Here is a 20,420-nt window from a genome sequence, read left to right as displayed (position 1 = left end):
TGACTGATTCTGCATCAGAGTTGCTTCTTCTTGACACCAGCCAAAACAGCCACGTGGCACATGACAGGTTCTCATCTTTGATTCAGCTCGGCCTCTTGTTGGGATCGCTGACTCATCAAGCTGTCTTGTGTCGGACCCACAAATGAATACAAATAGAAAACGTCTTCTGACGAAAGCCTGAGCAGCTCTTGACGGAGGTGAAAAACTGCTGACCAAGAAGTTTCCTCAAACTTGCTCTGTCTCACTTCAGTGAGTTGTTGGTTCGACACCCGCCTCTGCTGGTGTCTTCCATCCTCTGATCGTTGAAGGCAAACTGTCACCCATTTCTTCTGCATCTGTGTGGGTGTGTCTTGGTCTTCTAGTGTAACAAAGTCAAATTCAAGCAAGGTTTGTGCTTCTTCACCGTCAAACACCAAGTAAACTCTTTTTTTTCAAGTGTTCAAATGTGTTTGCAATAGTTTTTTGCCTCCTTGTCAACACCCTTCAATTTTTTACTATATTTTTATATTTTCTCTTGTTTCTTGAACGTCAAATATTCAATAACTTTTAAAGAAAATCAACATTTCGATGTGGAATTAAACCCTTTAGTGCAATTGTAGGTGCCTGAATTTGAAGAACACAATTTTTCCTATAGAAATGTTTTGAATATGGATTATCAGTGATTTGATTTCTGTGGTTTGCATTTGACACACACGTATGTCTACTGAGCAGAAATCCAGGGGCAATGTGGCTCAAGCAGGAGAGGAAGTAGAGCAGAAATAATAGCATCTGGTGACCTTTCACACATGAAACAAAACTTGGTAAAGTGATGCAATGCCACTGTACATGTTACAGTCAACACAGAAGCCTTTTTCATGGTAGTGATGGGTGAAGACGGGTTGCAAGTTTCAGTTAAACCCACATATTCAGTGTCACAACACGAGAACACTTTAAAAATGTCTGTATTCAGCCACCCGCTAACGGAACGCAACAGAGCCTCATTTCAGATTCCTTTAAGGCAGGTAGGAAGAGTTCTGAACTTCCAGTTCCTGTGGGCTGGTGAGATGTAATGGACAGTTATCTCATAACTGAGCGGAGGTAAGGAGAAGTGGTTGATTGACAGCTGGCACATTAACATGAATCTTCACACTGGAGAGTCAATCTTCAGTCCTGATGATGAGAAGATCTGAAATCTTGTCTTGGGGATCTCAGCGACGTTCTATTCTATGTCTAGACTTTCAATGTATGTTCTTTCAGTGATGTTCCTTTACTGATTCCTGATCCTTGCCCCCAACCTTGTCTTCTGTCCTGCTCTAGTTGAAGAACTCACATTTCTCCGATCCTTAAAACTCTTCACTGGCTTCCAGTTTCTTTCAGGATCAATTTCTGGTTCTTACTTTCAGAGCTATTAATGGTCAGGCTCCTCCTTACATCACTGATCTGATCCAGCCTTACACCCCAGCTCTGGCTCTTAGGTCTGTGGATCAGAATCTACTGATGGTTCCTCGCACACGGTTCAGGACCAGAGGAGAGAAATCCTTCCAGGCTGTTGCTCCTAAGCTTTGGAACGATCTTCCTCTCTCTTTGTGTTTGTTGGATCTACTGACTCCTTTAAGAAACATCTTAAGACACTTTTATTTGTTCAGGCTTTTCTTTGATTCTCTGAGACTCCTGTGTTGTTCTCAGTGTTATCTTGACATTTTAAGTATATATTTTATTAAGTATTGTTTTGATTGTTTAAGCACTTTGTGACCCTGGTCTGGAAAAGCGCTATATAAATACAAATTACTTACTTACTGAGCTGATAAGAGAGAATAAACAACAGAAAATAGATTTTTGTATCCTTTAGCTTGTTCTTTGAAACTGTAATTTACACATTTCGATGTTACTCTCGGCTGACACAATCCATTCCCGTGATGTCCTGATGGAAAATCCAACTGGAGGCCAGATCTGACTACATTTGTAGCTCTGTTAACATCAATTATTATTTCCAAAAGTGTTTGTACCATCACAAAATCAGAGCTCCACCACTACCTTTTAGGTTTTACTGCTGCTTGTACAAACATGGTGCATCCGTTTATGAGCTCATCACGTCATCGTTCTGAAGCTTGATGGAGATGAACAACAGATGGTTGCACTTGTCGCACCTCGGCCAGCTGCAGCTGCGCTTCGTTTTTGCGACGTTTTATGGCCGTTTGAGCCCTTCTGGGAAATCAATGGCTGTTTTCATGTCCAAACTCCTCGAGGATCTGAGCACTTGGCAAACTCTGCTGAAGATTTACATTTTATTCATGCAATCTTTGCATATTGACACACTTCACCGGCTCTGTTTTACTGACACCGTTTCACTGATTGTTCTTCAAAAGAGCTTTGGGGGGTTCAGGTGAATGTCACCCACAGGTGTAGTTAATTGTGATGCTTGTGAACCTTTACCCCAGATTCATTGGACGTAGTGACGTCGTCGTGCTCGCATCTTCAATGTCTCCTGACTACATTGTGGTCCCGAGAAGTACCATGATGGAGGAACAGAAGTTATGTCAGTCGTTCAGCCTGAGCACGAGTCCAGGAGCCATTGAGTTGGCCTCCCTCCGAGGGTTGTCAGGAGGTGTGGCAGCAGAAGGTTCCTGCTCCTCCCAAACATCTTTGGACATTAGAATTATTGTATAACTTCCTGGTTATGAAACCTGGCGTCTTGCTATATACTGCAGAGATGTAGGTGCTTACGCAACCGCTCTTTCTTCGGTGTCCTTTGCAGCAATTCTGACGCCCCAAAAACAAGGTCGGCATAACATCTTTTCATTCAGCTCTCAGTCCCAGTGACCCAGGTGTAAATGGAAAGCCGAGATACAGACGGAAACAACCTTGACTGAGTCATTCTCAAGTTGGCAGTACATCCGCTCCGACAAAAGATTAAAAATAGATGAAGAAAACTAATGGGAGATGGCAAGGACGCAATGGTCGGCATGACGACAGCCAATACCGCGTCTTTTGTGTTGGAAACAGTCGTCGAAGGTGTTATAGTGGATGTTTTCGGGGTGTATCACTTTTTCTGATCCACTACTTTCGTTTTATGATTCAGTGTTTCCCTTATATAGTCGTAAACTTTTCAATGCTTACTTTTTCAACTTCCTGATGTTTTTCTTTACATCATAATACCAATCAGCTCTGATCTTTGCAGTTTTCATCAAGTGTTAATGTTTTTCAGAATAAGAAAAATAAGATTGCAGATTTAAAAGATGCTGTCTGAAAGACTTCTTGTTTGGCCATTGTATTTAAAATGTGTAAAAAAAACAACAGTTAATTTTAACAGAAAGGAGGAGTTAAGCTTTTTTGTGGCTAAAAAGAAAAGTTGGATTAAATACAAAATCATAAGTGCAAATGAGTTTCCATAATAAGACCTCCTACAAAGTTCATTGTAAGATACAAATGCCAATAAAACTGAAAAATGATTTTCAGAGAAACAAAATAGTCACAGAGGAAACTAAAATAATTAAAAACATGAAGGAATACAGACAGCAAACAAATAAAATACTGTTAGAAGCATCATGGGAAACAGGAGTCCCTAGGAGTTAAGCTGTACCCCACTCTAATAACCACAGGAAGCTGGATGTGACTAACAGACCACTGGTAAACTTGAGAAGACTCTAGTTTCTCGTCAGTGTGTCCTTCTAAAGAAAGTCTAGTAATCTGAGGCCATTCAGGATTTTTGGGCAGTTGGGAGGAGGTCCCAGGGCACACCCGGGACAATCTAGAGAGATGATGTGTCACAGTTGACGTGGGAACACATTCTGGAAGATCTGGAGTGAGTATCTGATCAACCACTTTCCCACAACTTTCATACATGATGTTTCTGACATCAGCCAGTTGTGACCCTGAGGTGGAAGTTGTAGTTTGTGAATGAAACCATGAATGGTACAACACGGGCATATAAAACCTGTATGAGCTGCGTCTTCTCTCTGAGTCAGCCTCTCAGATGAATGTGATGCAGATGCTGTGAACCGGTACGAACAGCTGGATGAGTGAACATCCAGATCATGAATGATTAATTTGCTTTAAGAGGCTGTAAAACTCAAGATGATCTACAGCAGTCTTTCTTATCTCTCACAGCGACATAAGTCACAGAAGTTGACCCAGCTCAGATCTAAGATCGACACAAGGTTGATTTTTAAAATGATTTGACGTGTTCCCAAATGTTAAAAAACCCACACAGAGGGGACCTAACAACATACCAGTTGAACGTTGAAGCTGCTGTAGACTGAACCATGTCTAACAACCACTGACATTATGTTTTCTACTGTGCATTAACTGCTCAACTCTCTGAACTTTGGCAGGTCCCAGTCACTGTGACCTTTGAGAGGCGTTTAATTTGATGGCCGAGCAAACAAAAGTGCCCACTGATGGTGCCTTCTGAAGTCACCCTTTTCTTTACAATGATCAGTTTTAGTTTCATGAAGCTGTCGGAAGTGCTGACACTTTTTCTGTTGCTGCTGCTTCTACTTGCCGCTGCACACTTGGATCAAAAGGAAAACCTCTGTCCTGAATAATGCATGTAAATTACAATATATTTGAGGACGAGGTGAGTTCCCACCCTCTCTGTGAGGATGTTAGACTATCATTATAATACTAAAAAGTAATAAATAATGACGATGATGATAATGATAACACAAGCTATAATAAGAGTGATACAGTATATATTTTTTATTCATACAGAACTTTTAGAACCAGGTCAGGACTTAATCTAAATCAAAAACTAGACCAAGACATCAATAAAGATGACATAAAGCAGTGATTCAGATAAACATGGAAAAATGAAGTAACCACAGCCAGTTAATATGCATACACAATATACTACACACAGAAGTAATTCTGTAAAAATGTGTTTTTGAGCGATTAAGAAGGAGGAACAAATGTATTATTGGCGGAGGTTTTGGCGTTAGACAAATTGAGTTGTTAGATTTGTGGTATAAAGCAGATCAAACCACCCCTTAATACTTATATAGGACTGTCATAAAGAACGCTTTGACACGGATAACTCCATAGTAATTAATATTTGTAAATACAGGGTTCAGGAATTTAATTGTTTTGTTTTCAGTTTTAGCCATACCGTCTTTGAATATGCTCACAGTATCGCACACTGTCAGTCAAGACTGTGCAAATGCAAAATTTGGAACATCTCTTTAGCATAATGATCTGGTGGACGATAATCATCATCAGAAAAGAAGGTCGAGCAAGTTAATGTCTTGTGGAGAACAAGTTAAAAAACCAACTTCCAATAATGAAGGTCTTGTGAATCCTGAGGATGGAAATAAAATCCTACGGCTTGATCTGTTTCTATACATTCTGTATAAATTGCCAAAATTACTTTAATCTTCTTTTAATAATACATTTTTACTTTTAGGACAACCTGCATACCATTACACATTACTGACAAAACCAAAAAAAGATAAAAATTATATATATATTTTTGAATTGTGAAAAGAAAGCGTAGTATTCATCAACTCACTAACTCTTTCACACAGCAGTATCTGTGAAGGAACATTTACAGTCACATAGCCAGAAAAAAACCCACCCCCCAAAATATAGAAAGTTAAATACAATGCAATTTTAAGTCACTGTTTGTTTATAAAATAGTTATGATGATTCACCAATAACCATGTCCTTATATTGTTTTCAAAGATTTTGAACTTCCTTCACTTGTTCCTTCAATATACAAGTCAGTTTCTCCAAAATAATGCATTTCAATAAGTCCATCATCCACACGTCCATAGATGGATGAATCAACTCCTAATGTATACTTCAATTACTCTTCTGACCTGGAGGCGGCCAAGCTACAACAACTTCCTTTTTTGCAGTTGCAAAATTTGGTAATTACCAAGTAAACAATGTGTTGATCACCTCTTTACAGAATAATTAAATCTTTTGGCATTCCTATTAGCAGTGTATACGTTTTTTCTTTTCCTCCAGACACAGGCTTCAGGGTTTGGGTTTGTGCTCTAAACAAGCTTCAAGCATTGCAGGAATTTCTCTGGCCCTCTGGTCATGATAATCATGATGAAAGATTAACACTATAAGATTCTACTCCAGACAGTCGAGCAGTTGGCTTGTGGCTAATAAGTTGCAGATGATTGTGTTGTTGTTTCCCTGAGTAAGACACTCAGGCTCCTGATGGTGAGCTGGCATTTGCACAGTTATGATGCTATTTCAAATGCTAAAACAGGTGTCAAACTGTATTGGTAACATAAATGTAGGTCGATAATATTGGGCGATATGAAAACGGGTCATAATTGCACGATATGGGTGATTGTAAATAGAATGTTTGTTTTTTTATAGGAGAGGAAGTGCCAGTTGTTCTGTTAGCATAGAGTGATAACAGAAATCTGCAGGCGTGTGCAAGCGTTGCATAAATGTTAGCAGTGATGAATATCTTCGCTCCTTCTCCATTTACACCTGCTGCTGTGTGATATTAGTCTGCTGCTGACGCTCGCTGTGTGTTTCACTTCCGGTAATTTAATATTTGCACCATAATGTAATGCACTCTGGTGGACGAGGACGGAGGGATAACGACGGAGGAGGAGGAGGAGGGAGGTGTTGTCAGGCCAACAGTAGATCTCTGTCTTGCTGTTTTCAGATCCCATGATAGCTGGACTCCTTCTCATGAGCAACACCGGCTCAGAACTGCTGCGTCATGTGTGTTGGTGAAGTGAGCAGTGAGAAAAGTGGATTTTGCTGAGCGGCCGGAGAAGAGCGGCCATGTTAGCAGGAAGTTCCTTCTCTCTATGTAGAGTCAGTGGTTCTATCAAGGGCACCTGACTGAGAGACTGCAGCTCCTCGTCACCTCCTCGGATCCACGGCCGCCTCTGGCAGGAGTCGACGGTGATTCACGCATGACTTTGCAAAGATGTGCACGCTGGGAAGGCGTGGGTGTCGGAGGTGGGCGCACGTTAGCAGGTGGCAGTGTTTTAAAGGTTAAAAATGTGGGCTTAGGTTCAGAAATGCAGTCGACGGAAACTGAACAGAGACAGATTTGATTTGAAGAAAAAAAAAAAATAGTTACAATCTTTCTAAAACACCGTTGTGCAGAGTGCATTTCTATTTTACCTGAAAGTCTGTATAAAATATCTAATTAATATGTGTAGAAACATGCCGCACACTGTTACTGTAGCAACAATAGTATCAGCCGGAGCTTCATCTCAACACTATTTAATGTTTCAATAGGAAAAAGAAAATACATTAAAGTTTTTGTTTACATTCTAAAAACACAAAATACCATCTAGAAATTGCACCCAAGGATGAACCAGACATATGCAAGTCCACCATCCTTGTCCTGAGGTCTTGGCTGATTTCTTTTGACTTTCCCATGATATTTTCAAAAAGAAGCAGTGAGGCTCAGGTGCGCCTTAAAATGCAGCCACAGGTGTGACTCAAATCAGCTCAAATGTTGTCAATAAACATATCAGAAGCTTCCAACAACATGACATCATCATCTGGGATTTACCAAATTGTTTAAAGGCACAGTAACCTTAGTTTATGTAAAATTATGACTTTTAAGAAAATAGTAAAAAATTGTCTCATAAATTATCTTTGTCATAGTTCTGGCTTTTAGCAAATAGAATTTTGGTTATCCTAATTGACCTAAAACAGCAAACGTTTATTTCATGTCAAACAATGACAAAGAAAGGGGGATGTCTTTTTATACAGTGTATGTAAACTTCTAGTTAATACTGTATTAACTCCACCTTCCATCCAGTTCTGTTAATCAACCCACAGAAACTATTTTACCACCATTGTTGCTCCTCTCCTCCGTCTGTCTGCTCTGTAATTATTTCCATGGTTACCATTTCGGACGTGAAGCGAAGCCTTCTGCTCTTCGCTGGTAATCATTTCCTCTGCTCTCAGCTTCTCTGAGCTGCTTCTATCTTCCTGAAACCTACATTTAATCTGAAGGTCTACACAGCTGCAGAGCACGGAGAGAATGCAGACGAGTGTAATCCACACTCGGTGCAAATAACCTGTCGTCTCAACGTTGGAGATGTTTTGAGCGCGGCTGGTTTATTTACAATGAGGAGGTTCTCGGCACTGCTGCTGAAAGGGAGTGTAGAAAATATTGAGGTGACAGTTTCACTGCTGCCGAAATATATATCTACTCCTAAGGAGGTTAAACCCGGTCAACAATCAGAGTTGTTTCGGAAGTCTTTAAAGACTCACTTCCTGTCAAAGTTCACAAGAGCCAATTCCTGTTTAGTCTTCAACAGGGACTAATTCACGATAAATCAGATGCATGTATGTGGACTCACACATGAGTGGTTAAGTGAGTCAGACTCCCTTCCTGTTTAAGACTAGTCTGACTCTGTCAACCTTTAATGCATCTCTTAACCAAATCTTAACCAATATCACAAATTCCTCTTGCAGTGCTATCTTGTGGATTCCAACACATACTGTATATGCAGTAAACAAGATGCTCTATTTGTGTAGCTGTTGTAAGACTCAAGAGTGTTGAATCATTCGGGAAAATGTAGTTGTACTTCTGAATTTATTTAACCCAGCTAACAGTCTGAGCAAGTCATACCCTTACTGAGTCGTTATTGTTGCATTACGGTAAAGACCCTTGAGTCATAAATAATCTAGTGATCACAAAGAACAATTGCAAGGGATTACAAAGAAGATAGATGAAAATAAAGAACATAGACCAAAGGATCTAGATCTAGAAGTAGTATTTTCTAGTAGGTTTTATTACCTAAATAATGAATTAAAACAGACCCAACGATTTTCCTTGTGATGCAAAATAACCCAAAAAAACGTTGTGCGCCAAACTGGTTTTTATCTTGTGTCACTGTCCTCTCGGCTCTTCTGAATGACCATGGTTTGATGAGTTTAGTCAGGCGAAAATAGGCTTGAGAGAAAAGTTTCTTTAGTCCTCGGTCGTCATGGAAACTGATCTGCGATACAACCGTACTAGCCAGCAAGTGCTGATTGATTGTTGTCACTGAGAGCTCTCCGGGGTTGAAAAAAAGAAATGGATGTAACTTGAGAAGCAAATGTGGATTGATTTGCATAATGAACGATTAAAGGCTGACGTGATTCCTTTCACTCACAGTTTCTTTTTATTTGCTCAACTTTAATCAATACTTGTGTTTTCAGCAAAGTTCTGACTTTCAAGCGACTTTTTTATCTCTGGTGTTTGACGTCTGAAACTGCATTAAGTTTCTATAAGACTGACGTTTCTCCAAGATAGTAGACACAGCATACAAGACAAAAAGAACATGAAAGAGGGTTGATAAAAAATGATGAATTAAAAGGCGCTTCATTGTGTAACTATGGATAACTGTGACAGGACTTTAATGATGTCACAGGTCGGTGTCAGGCCATGAGTAAACGTCCACAGGAAGATGCTGTTCTTGATGTCAAATCTCTGTTCTGTTCTTCTCGTCTTAGAAAGGGAGAGGAATAGGTGGTGTTACTCTGTAGGGCAACTTGTGGACTGGACCCCAAAGTATATCACACAGCTGTTTTACTGGGTCGACTTTCCTGAGCAAAAGTTACAAAAAATAAAGAACAATTAAATTGTGTTGGAGGTGAGGGTGAATTTTCTTTTTTTAAATAGTGCTCTGCATCAGATACTTTGTGTATGTCAGAGTGGCTTCCATGCTGATTTTGTGTGTTATATTATTATTTATTTTATTCTGTACTGACACCACAAAAAAAATGTGTTTACAACACTGACAATAAAGGTTTCTGATACTGGTTCTGATGATGGTTTCTGACATAGATGAGAAGCTTGTTTCATGTCGGTTTTGTTTTGGTTCTTTATTCAAATTCTTCAAGTGCAGATATTAATATTAAAATATCTCAGATATATATATGTCCTCACACACATGTTAGCCCAAAAATATCTGACGCACAAATCTTCTGTTAAGAAAAAAGGTTCAAATTATTTTACTTCAATGAAACGTTGGAAGCAACACTTTTATTTAAATAGGAAAACAGCTTTGGGATTATGACACTTGCATTTCAAAAGTTTCAAAAGTGCTAGTTTGGCAGTGGTATTCTATTGAAACTAAACCTTCTGCTGCCCTCTATTTATGTCCAGGCCTGAGCGAGAGACTCCATCTTTGGAAAGTGTCATATGGTTATGGGATTAAGAGTATCACAATATGGAATGTTATAATTGATATTGTTTTATTTAGATTTTTCACTAATGATGGAACAGATTACTTTAAAAAAAAACACATCAAATGAGACAAAAATACCATGTACACAAGATTTGGTTTGATTTGTAAATGTCCATCCATTCACAAAAATCCATCAATCATTACACAACACTATATGAATTACATTTCGATCAATGACGTGGGCTGGTCCTAACTAGGATTTACCTTTGGCATTTTGAGAGTTCTCACCTAAATGATACTCGTTCCGAGAACAGGAAGCGAAGAAGGAAAACGGAAGAGTTTCTGGATGACATTGCTCCCTCCCGGTCCCACCCCTTGAAACACAGCTCTCTCTCTCTCTCTCTCTCTCTGGCTTCCTCGCTGGAGTTAGCAGAGAGGAGTCAGAGCTCCGCTGCTGCTTCTCAGAGGAGCTGCTGTCGTCCACCTGTGCAGGAACCAACTCCAGACTAACCCTTTCAGGAACTAAGCTGCCATCCCTGGACCTGAATGATTTGCTCGACAAGTTGACTCTGCGATACATAAAACAACGTAGATTATTCATTTTTGGAAAAAAATGAGAGAAATTGGCCTGAGTGGATCTTCCGTCGCTAACCAGGGAGCAGAGGACGCCAGGGAGAGGGGACAGGCAGGAGCCGGGGAGGAAGAGCTCTCGGCTGGACCGCCGCTGCTCCAGAGGCAGGCTGCTCCAGGGGGGAGGCGGGGGGAGGACGGACGGCACTTCCGCTTGAAGTTATAACACGCCGCTTGTGTTCTCTCGCGTCGTTGTTGGAAAGATGAAACAAAACGAACAGTGGCCCACTTAAAAACTGCCTCTTGTGGGGGGTCACCACCAGGACCCTTGTCCACAGACTCACCTGTGCATCCTAGTGTGGCTCACGTGTGTCGTAACAACACAAATATATCTCTTCTTTAAAGATTGTGAAAGAGGGAATAGGTGCCTTCGTCCATTATTGATTGTTTGTGGGTAAGTGTCACCGGAGAGGTTTGAGTTACAGTTACAGTTACAGTTACAAGCACACAAACCAAAACATCGCCTGAGATTCCACCTCTCTGGGGTATTGATGACCGCCGAGCGTCATCCGTGGAATTTAAAACGGAAGTTCTTCACTGAGAGGAAGTGGATTACAGGCGGCAGACTCGCTGACGACTGGACTCTTGTCTGGAAGCGTCTGATTTAGGTAGGACATGTTGGATGTTGGGATGTGCTGTGCATCGTCTTGCATCGTCTTTAGCTTGTCGCGCTGTAGCACGTATAGGACACACAACAGCGGTATGTGAAGTGACGACAACTGTTGTGCGATGTGTGATTTTTTGATGATTGTTTTCGGTTTTGACTAGAACTGTCCCTTTATTATTTGAATGTTGCTTCTTGCAACTTTGCCTTGACAACCCTACAGGTTACATGTAAATGAGTCGGAGATGTGTGGATGCGTTAGTTTCCTTCATGGCCAAGAAGAGAAGAATATCCAAAAAATAACATTCATCTCAATTTGTTTGCTTGTTATTACACTGTTATTGCCACTGTCTTTAATCTCTGCGATGTTGAATCTGAAAGCAGTTGAGTAACTTATGCAGGGTCGTAAAATACACCAATTTTCCAGCATATTGTTGCACACTACATGCAGTCCATGTCATTTAAGATTCAAAGGATGTACTTACTGAATCCCACACATCTGATTGAGATCATGCGATCCCCCCAAATTTGATCTCAAACATAAGTAAGTTTCTTAAACTATAGATGCTTGCAAGTCCCACACAGTATTTGGAATGATGGTGGTTTCCACCATGCTATCATGCTGTCATTAATGACCTTGCACAAGACAAGTTTAGGACTGGACGTAAGACAGAATCTACTGTTGAATTGCATGTGCCACACGGGAAACCCTATTGATTCATTGAGTCACAGTTCTACACATGTTATTCTGGTGTAGTCATTCTATTGCTCTCAACTGAATTTTTGATTGTGACGTGAAGTTTTGAGAAACGATTCTTCTCAACTGATTTACTGACTAACATCTCAACACGTCCTTTAATGGATTTATGAATGGTCCACATCAGAGTCTCTGTGTCAAAAGTCTAACAGGCCACTGAATCACGCTTGGGTGAGTGTGCCAGAGAAGAACTGAGTCCAGTCGCATGAGTTATCAACCCTTTGCAAACCTCTTGAACAAACACAAAAAGTAGATTTCAGAGTTCCGGCTGTCTCCCGAAAACCTTCGTCGTGGCTTTCACCGCCACAAAGACGCACAGCGACTGATGCGGCGTGATGAACCTCGGCTGGTAAATCAGAGGCGCTCGCGACTCACTGATCTAAATATGAACTAGTTCACAGCGTGAGTCTGATCCAAAATTAGACTTCATCGTTTCATCTCCGACTGCCGAAGTGTATTTGCGGAAAAGACCAACAATCGCTGACTCAACCTTTCCTTTTCGCTTCCCACCGAGGTGGAAAACAATCTGCAGGCTGAAGATTGACGGAGCGACTCCAGCGATATGACAAAGATGTTTCTCTCTCTTTAGCTACCGCAGAAAACGCACGGAACAAAAGAAGCGGCAGAGACGGGATGGAGAATGACAATATGAAGAATTGTCCATAACTTGATTGTAAGCCCGCTTGGCTCTCAAGGCGAGATGAGAAACTTGTGATCTTGAGTCTACTTGATTCTAAATGTACTGCATAGTCTGCTGTGCTCCGTGAGAGGAATGAAACTCGTAACATTTAGAATATTGTGATTAAAAAAAAAAAGACCTCTTGTACCAAAATTGAAATGAAACATGAAACATGTACACCATGGTTAGCATCACATACTATATATACAGGTTGAATAAATGTAGAAAACAAATAAAAAATAAATCGATTCCAACAAATTAAAAAGAAGTAAAAAACAAATTAGAGGAATATAAAAAACACAAGAATGGATAAAAATAGTAAAATAAATTATAGTAAATAAGAACAACATTTCAGAAGCATTTCAGAATTTTAAAACCTCTCATAAATATATATATCAAATATAAAGAGAGCACCACAGAAATGTATTTTTGTATACTGCAGTGTATATTTTCAGTGTATGTTTAATATTTAAAAGTGTCAGAATTTGAATTCTGTTTATTGCCAGTAGAGTAAAGACAAAAGAGATTTTGTCTTAAAGTGGAAAAGGCGAGACAAATTACGGAGGCTTTATAAATATTTATCCATCAGAACCGAATACAATGAAGTTCAGGGTTCGTTGAAGGTGCTGTTGCTATTTAAAGAGCTTCTTTTGTGAAACCCGAAAGCTTCATTTAAATGTTTGTGCTTTTGTCTGAGGTCGGATTTGAACCTCCATCCCTGCGGCTGCCGAGCTTCAGTCTGTGCATGAAAATATAATGTTGTGGTTCCGAGGACGACGACCACGTTTTGTACTCACAGTTCATGGATCAAAAGCAAACATGGAGCCAACCTGAGCTCTATCATCGCAAAACACACTCATGCACGCACGCATGCACGCACACACACACACACACACACACACACACACACAAGCCCTGAGCGTTGCAGCGCTATTAAGACACCCACTCCCTCTCCAGCCTCCATCTCTGCCTTTTGTGCTCCCTCCATCCATCTAACTCCCCCTTCTCTTTCTCTGCCTCCCCCTTCTCTCGCTCTTTCTCTCTCTCTCTTTCTCTCCGCCCCCCCTGCTCTCCTTTACCCTCTTGTTAGTGCATCTCCTCTATCCTTTTTGTCTCTTGCTTTATACAGTATTTCTGCAGCGCAACTACTCCTACACACAACACTTAGAGCACACACACTCACACACACAGCTCTGCAGGTTCTTTTTTTTTTTTAAGCAACCTCTTCCTCATGTGTGTCTACATCCCTCCCTCCCACTCTTTTAACTCCGTCTCCCTGTCAGTTCTCTTGGTGGGTCTGAGCTGGAAGCGATTGCCACCCACACGTTCCTCTTCAGCTTCCAGCTCGACATCAGATTTACACTCACAACCGGCAGCTACACACGTTCTGCTGCACATGGACCAAACGTGAACAAGGAATCTGCATATGAGAACACACAGCCGCTTATGTAACATGCTGGCGTGCACACAGAAAATACAAACATGCTAACATATGAAGAGAAAGGTGATGATGATGATGATGATGATGATGAAATCCACTCTTCTTTTTTAAGCATTTGTAAACCAACAATTATTATAACTTTGTCTTTATTTCACTCGTGTATTTAGAAAAAATCTCATTTATTTCAGCAGAATGATTTCTGTTTTATAACTTCTTTATTCTTTATCTGCTTTACATGATACATGATGAACATTTTGTTGCCATTTGTCACTTCTTTTTTAAATAAAAATACAGATTTTTGTCATTAAGTGTTTTGTCCATAGTTTTTTTTTTCACTTTGGACTTGACTAGTTGACCCAAAATTCAAATTGTTCTTTAGAGTTATAAACAAAAATGTATGTTCATTTTAATGTACTGAAGCTCAGGTGTTTTCGTCTTTAAAACAAACTTCAAAACATCCGTGGTGCTTGTCTGTAACGTCCATTTTGTAAAAAATATAATTATTAAAAGTTTGTTAACAGTCAGTATCTCCTGTCTAACGTCGTTCCTCATTGAAACACATTTTAAGTGTCAAGTGCGCAAGATTTAGGCTGCATATAAAAAAAAACTTCCTCTCGTTGAGGCTTCAATACAAGATGGAGGTTTCAGACAAGCACCACGGAGGTATTTGGATGTTTTTAAATGTAATTTTGGACGAAGATGAAGACGAAGACAACTGAGCTCCTGTTTTTAAACGAAATCTATTTATATATATTTTTTTTCATTATTTAACTGAACACAACTTTGACCCTTATAAAGCTGATGTGGCATCAAAATTGAACATCAGATTCAAACAATTAAGTTGTTGTTCCTGCATAAATTATTGTTTTTCTACGTCAGATTAGTAGCTAGCTCTGTGAACTATTTTAAGTTCACAGTTTTAGTGTGTTTGCAAACTAAACACTGGCTGGTTCATGTCTCGGTCAGCTCGTGAAACACTTTGGTATTCACATGCTGCTAAATTGTGAGCTTAGTTTGAAGAAATGATCCGAAATAAAAAACCCGCTCTCGGCAAATGATTGAGACGCCTCCAGCAGCTGCTGAACCCGCTGTGGTCATCAGAACCGTGTTGACTTCTGGGATGAAATCTGTGTTTGTCAGGATCACTTCACTTCCAGCTCCCTCCAATAATGATGGTGGAAGTGACCTGGCGGTTGACGGTTCAACTTCATATGCTGCCATATTAAGCCATGATTGAAGCCATTTTCTTTTTATTTGAGGCAGACGGGGGACCATCAGCAGTTTGGTGGAACCGCCGGTGGTTTTGAGTCATTGCCGTTGTATTACACTCTTCGTCTCATGTCATCACGACAACAGTCGGCAAACTAGTAGTCTAGTAGGAAAGGGTGCGAATATTCTAGACGCGTTTGGTTGAATTTATCAGGGCCTTTTTAGGTCAGAGGAAAATCCACCGTATAGTGATATTTCTGACAGAAAACTGAGTCCATTTATTTGCTTGATTCTTTCTCATAATTTCATTACATGACACTGGACCGAGTTTTTCCGCACGTTTTATAGTCAGAAGCAACACAAATAACTGTGGTTCTGTTCAAGTTTTCTGCCTCTCAGATGAATCTGGAAGTAGAAACTGGTGAAGTATTTTTAGGGGAGCCCGGTGAGGGACCACCTGAGGCGGATGTCAGCTGTTGTCCCTCATGAATCCCTCTACTGGAGGATGTAATAGGAGCCTCCCGTGAAACTCCACAATAAATACACAGCAGTTTTCTATCACCTCGGGCGCGACAATTAAACCCACACACGGTATTGTCTCAAGTTAAACCCTTAAAATATGCTTATCTCTTGTTGGTACGACTGCTCTAGAGAAACTGATTTGTTTGTCGAAATCCTCAATTCTGGGGACACTCATTGAGGTTTTCTGGTTGTTATTCAGAAGATGATGTTTTTGTAATGAAGGCACTAGCACGAGGGACCGAATGAAGGGTCATACTCCCAGGAGCTCAACTGAGAGTCTGACCTGTACGTTGGTACGGTGTGTTTGTTTGTTTTCATGATTTTTCTGTAAATTCATTCATTTTCTACCTATTGGCCCATCATCAGCTGCACTCGCACCTATAGACAACTCAGACTTTGACCCTAGATATTGTCCATAGGTAGTCCACAGTCCACCATTTCCTGGCTTCTCTTAATGAATTTGAGGAGCTTGAAAGGTTCTGGGAAAATAACAGAGTCAAGTCAGAGCTGTAAACATAATGTTGTGCTGTTGTGAGACTGCAACAGTTACTTTAGACTAGTCTAGTTCACAGTCAAGTCCCATTGATACAGCTCTGAAGGGTTTCAAGTGTTCTGAAGACACAATACACTGATAAAATCTAGTTCCTTCTCCTGGCCTTCTGTTTCACAAGTGTTCTTTCCTTGCTATTTTCTCAAGAATTGCTGGATCCTGGCTCTCTGGTCCTCTGGTGTATGGTAGACATTGTTGAAATGTAGGCGGTGACGGTGAACCAGAACAAGCAATTCAGGTTTTCAGTGTATCCTCGATAAATTAGCTTCTCTAGAAGGAAAAGTCATTTTGGTCTCTTGTCATTGCGATCTCGTTCTGCCAATACCATCAATTAACTGTCTCTGACGCTGTTATTGCAAAGATACCTCCACCTAGAAGATTATCTTTCTGATGTTGGTTTGTTTGCTTATTTAATTTGGAAAAGGAAAGTTGTAGATAGAACTGACAAGTGACATTTCGAAGCTAACTTTAATCCAATATGATGTTATCCTGAAGATGCCACGATTAGTCAAATAGTCGCAATTGAGTTAAAAACGCTGCTACTTGTACGAACATGTTTTCTTGTATTCATTCCAATGTTGAATTAGATGTAAGTAAGCTTAACAGACGAGGATCGAACTCATGGTCACTGATCAGTAGGACTTCTTAGTTTTTTTATTAAAAGTTGATTTAACTACCAAAAATAATGATCTTTATTTTTAGTTTCTGCATCCATTAAATATTTTAAAGCTGGAACCTATTGATTGTATAGGAGAAGTTGAATACATGAAAAAAAAGGACTTGCTGCGACCCACTGTGGTGTTTCCCGCTCGGCTCCGACAGGTGACCATTACTACCTGCCGAGCTGCAGATGTGAAATCTGTTATTTACTCTACCTCTGAGACGCAGCGAATGTTGAGTTAATAAGTTGAGCGTCGACTGAAGAGAAGAACAACTACCTGCGGTGTCGTGAGGAGGACCAGTGTGAGTCATGAACTTGTGATTCAGGCGTAGCTTTGATTTCTGCACTAAATATAAAAGATTGTGCATTTTGAACAAAATGATAACAAGTGATTTTAGTTACTTATGTTGTTTCAGAAGCCAACCAGTTAGAGGAGAGTTAGACTTCCTGTCAGTGGGTATCAGTGCTTCCTGTCTTATCAGCTGGTCCACTCATCTTCTTCTTGAGCTGTAGTCAAAGTTTAGTTCTTTATTGAAGGCACAGGAAGTGTCGTAGGAAGATAGGCAACTGCAGCTTTGTACGCGTCCCCCACACGTTCCATAATAATTATAATAATTTAATTAAACATTTTAATGACCGAGTTGACCTCCGCCCTTCTTTCATGGAGCAGCTTCATTCATCATCTCCTACGAAAAGTTTTTATTCAGACAATGAAGTCTCAAATACAGCCGAGCATTTGCCGATTGAAATTAGAATTAAACGCAGATAAATGTGGACGAGGCTGAGAGCGAGATAGGAGGAGAGATTGACGTGTGGATGAAAGGTAGACGAGTAAATGCACTATTATGTAAAGTGACTCAGGGAGAGAAGAGTGTGTGACAGAGTGACGGCTCTGAGGGGAGAGTGAGGAGGATGATATGAGCAGGTGAAGACGAATAAACCCACGAGACTCTTGATGAATTATACTGAATTTCATGGACAAGCATGTCCACGTCTTACCTGATGTCTTCTAACTTGTCTTATTCTTACCTGTTTTCTTCTCACCCGTTTTCTTCTCACCTTCCTCTTACCTGTTGTCTGCTCACCTGTCTTCTTCTTACCTGTTTTCTTTTCACCTGTCTTGCTCTTACCTGTTGTCTTCTCACCTGTTTTCTTCTCACCTGTCTTCTTCTTACTTGTTGTCTTCTCACCTGTCTTCCTCTTACCTGTTGTCTTCTTACCTGTCTTCCTCTTACCTGTTGTCTTCTCACCTGTCTTCTTCTTACCTGTTGTCTTCATACCTGTTTTCTTCTCACCTGTCTTCTTCTTACCTGTGGTCTTCTCACCTGTTTTCTTCTCACCTGTCTTCCTCTTACCTGTTGTCTTCTCACCTGTCTTCCTCTTATCTGTTGTCTTCTCACCTGTTTTCTTCTCACCTGTCTTCCTCTTACCTGTTGTCTTCTCACCTGTCTTATCCTTACATGTCTTCCTTCGATCTACTGTCTTCTCACCTTGCTCTTACCTGTTTTCTTCTCAACCTTCTTCCTCTCACCTGTCAACCTCACACCTGTTGTCTCCTCCCACAGATAACCGCCCCCGCAGGAAGAGCATCGCGACAGGGAAGCAGCCGAGTATGGACGTCCCTCCCTCTGCCCCCCCTCAACCCTTCCGACAATCCGTGAGTAACCCTCTGTGTTCCTGGCCTCTCTCCCTGCCTCCCCCCCTCCTCCCTCCCCACGCCATCCCACCACACACCTGTGGCCGCCGACCCTCCTGCACCCCGCCTCACCTCTCCCCCATCCCCTTCGCCGTCTCCCCCTCCTCCACCACATGCCGGCGGCAGCACTTGCTCAGAGCCTCCCAGAAGGCACCTGGCACGCCACCGCTGTCCCACTCCCTGCCTCTCTCGCCCTGCCTCTCCCTCACCCTGCCCCACTCGCCCGCCGTCCTCTCCTCTCCCTTCTCGTACTGGGGCAGAGATTGGAGGGCTGCCGGCTCGAGCCCCGTGGCAGGAGGAACGTTACTTGCACAGCTGCCCCCTGTGGAGGTATGTGACACTGCAGTGGCACGGATTGTTCTGGACTTTGTGACAAAATATTGTAGACCTTTGTGAGATAAGATCTCTGGACAATTAAGTTAAAAGCTGCTGATGCTGTCCTGCAGGTCCACAAGATCACAAGAACATGGATGTTCAAGCATCGAGAACATACATGATCAATGTACATCTGTGACTCAAGGGGTACATGGCAAAGTCATGTGACCTGTGGCAAACGTTTGCACGAAAGCTTCGTCATCCCCGCCCGGACGTCTCTGTCTCGTTCCCGGGGCAACCTGAGCCAAAGAGACGCCTGTGGTACCAAAATAATGTTATTTAATTCGGGGTGGCGGAATCAGCAGGTATCAAACGTACACATGAAAGCTCTCCCCGTGTGAAGGGCTGCCAAGCGTCTGTGTTGTGTCCCTCGCTCGTTCTTCCCGCTGATCAAAAGCCAAAATCAAACACGTTTTTTTTTACCGGCAGCTTCTTCTGACAACAAGTTAAAACACATCTTTGAGAAATGATAAGAAGAAATTTGAAGAACATTATTTTTTCTCATGTTTTCACATCATTTGTATAAACTCTTTTTTCCTTCCAGATAAATGATCTGGATTCTAATGAACTACTTTTCTCTGATATTCCACATAAATCATTTAATATTTTTTTTTTTTCGTTTTTCATCTTTTATTCTCAAACTGTTACATTTTTTTTACTAATTTTCGAAAGTAATTATGTGCTAAGAAATAAATGAACAATTTAAATCAATCATCTCTTTTTTACAAGTAACAATTGTTATTATAAATATTTGAATTGAATTATATATATATATATATTTTACGATTATTACTTGAAATATTAAAGTAAAATAAAAAAAATATTGTTTTCTAATTGTGTTAATAAATAATATTATTTTAATACAGCTGCGCAGTTGTTTGCAGTTTTCTTGCATTAGTTTTATTTTCAAAGGGGGACTTATGATTGCTTTCTTGTATACATATAAATACTGATATACAATATATATTTAATAAACAAAAACAATAAATAAATAATATATTTAATTTAAAGGATCTATTCTATCTTTGATTCTGTTTCAATTGACTAAGAGTAAAACAACTTCTAAAACTAATTAAAAAAAAAGCAATACTTGTTTTATTATTTAAAATATATAATTTATTATTGTATATTATTTAAATAAACAAATGGTTTTGCATACACCCTCCAGTTAATTCAATCTAAATCAAATACGCATACAATTAAATGGG

The 20,420-nt window shown here is 40.4% G+C and overlaps 1 protein-coding gene across 2 annotated transcripts in view; it reads left to right on the top strand.

Moving 5' to 3' along the window:
- Positions 1–20,420, top strand: part of syngap1b (synaptic Ras GTPase activating protein 1b) — a 92,638-nt gene that overhangs the window by 44,856 nt on the left and 27,362 nt on the right. The window contains exon 4 of one of the 2 annotated variants that reach the window (XM_087778983.1): positions 18,707–19,167. In XM_087778983.1, the coding sequence (XP_087635109.1) occupies positions 18,707–19,167 (461 nt within the window). The remainder of the gene's footprint in view (positions 1–18,706; positions 19,168–20,420) is intronic. The other variant, XM_087778984.1, reaches the window with a different exon arrangement.

The sequence above is a fragment of the Callionymus lyra genome, chromosome 17, assembly GCF_982586985.1.
Source record: "Callionymus lyra chromosome 17, fCalLyr1.hap1.1, whole genome shotgun sequence".
Lineage (NCBI taxonomy): Eukaryota > Metazoa > Chordata > Actinopteri > Syngnathiformes > Callionymidae > Callionymus > Callionymus lyra.
The sequence above is the reverse complement of the archived record's forward strand: the minus strand, read 5'-3'. Positions and strand labels throughout refer to the sequence as shown.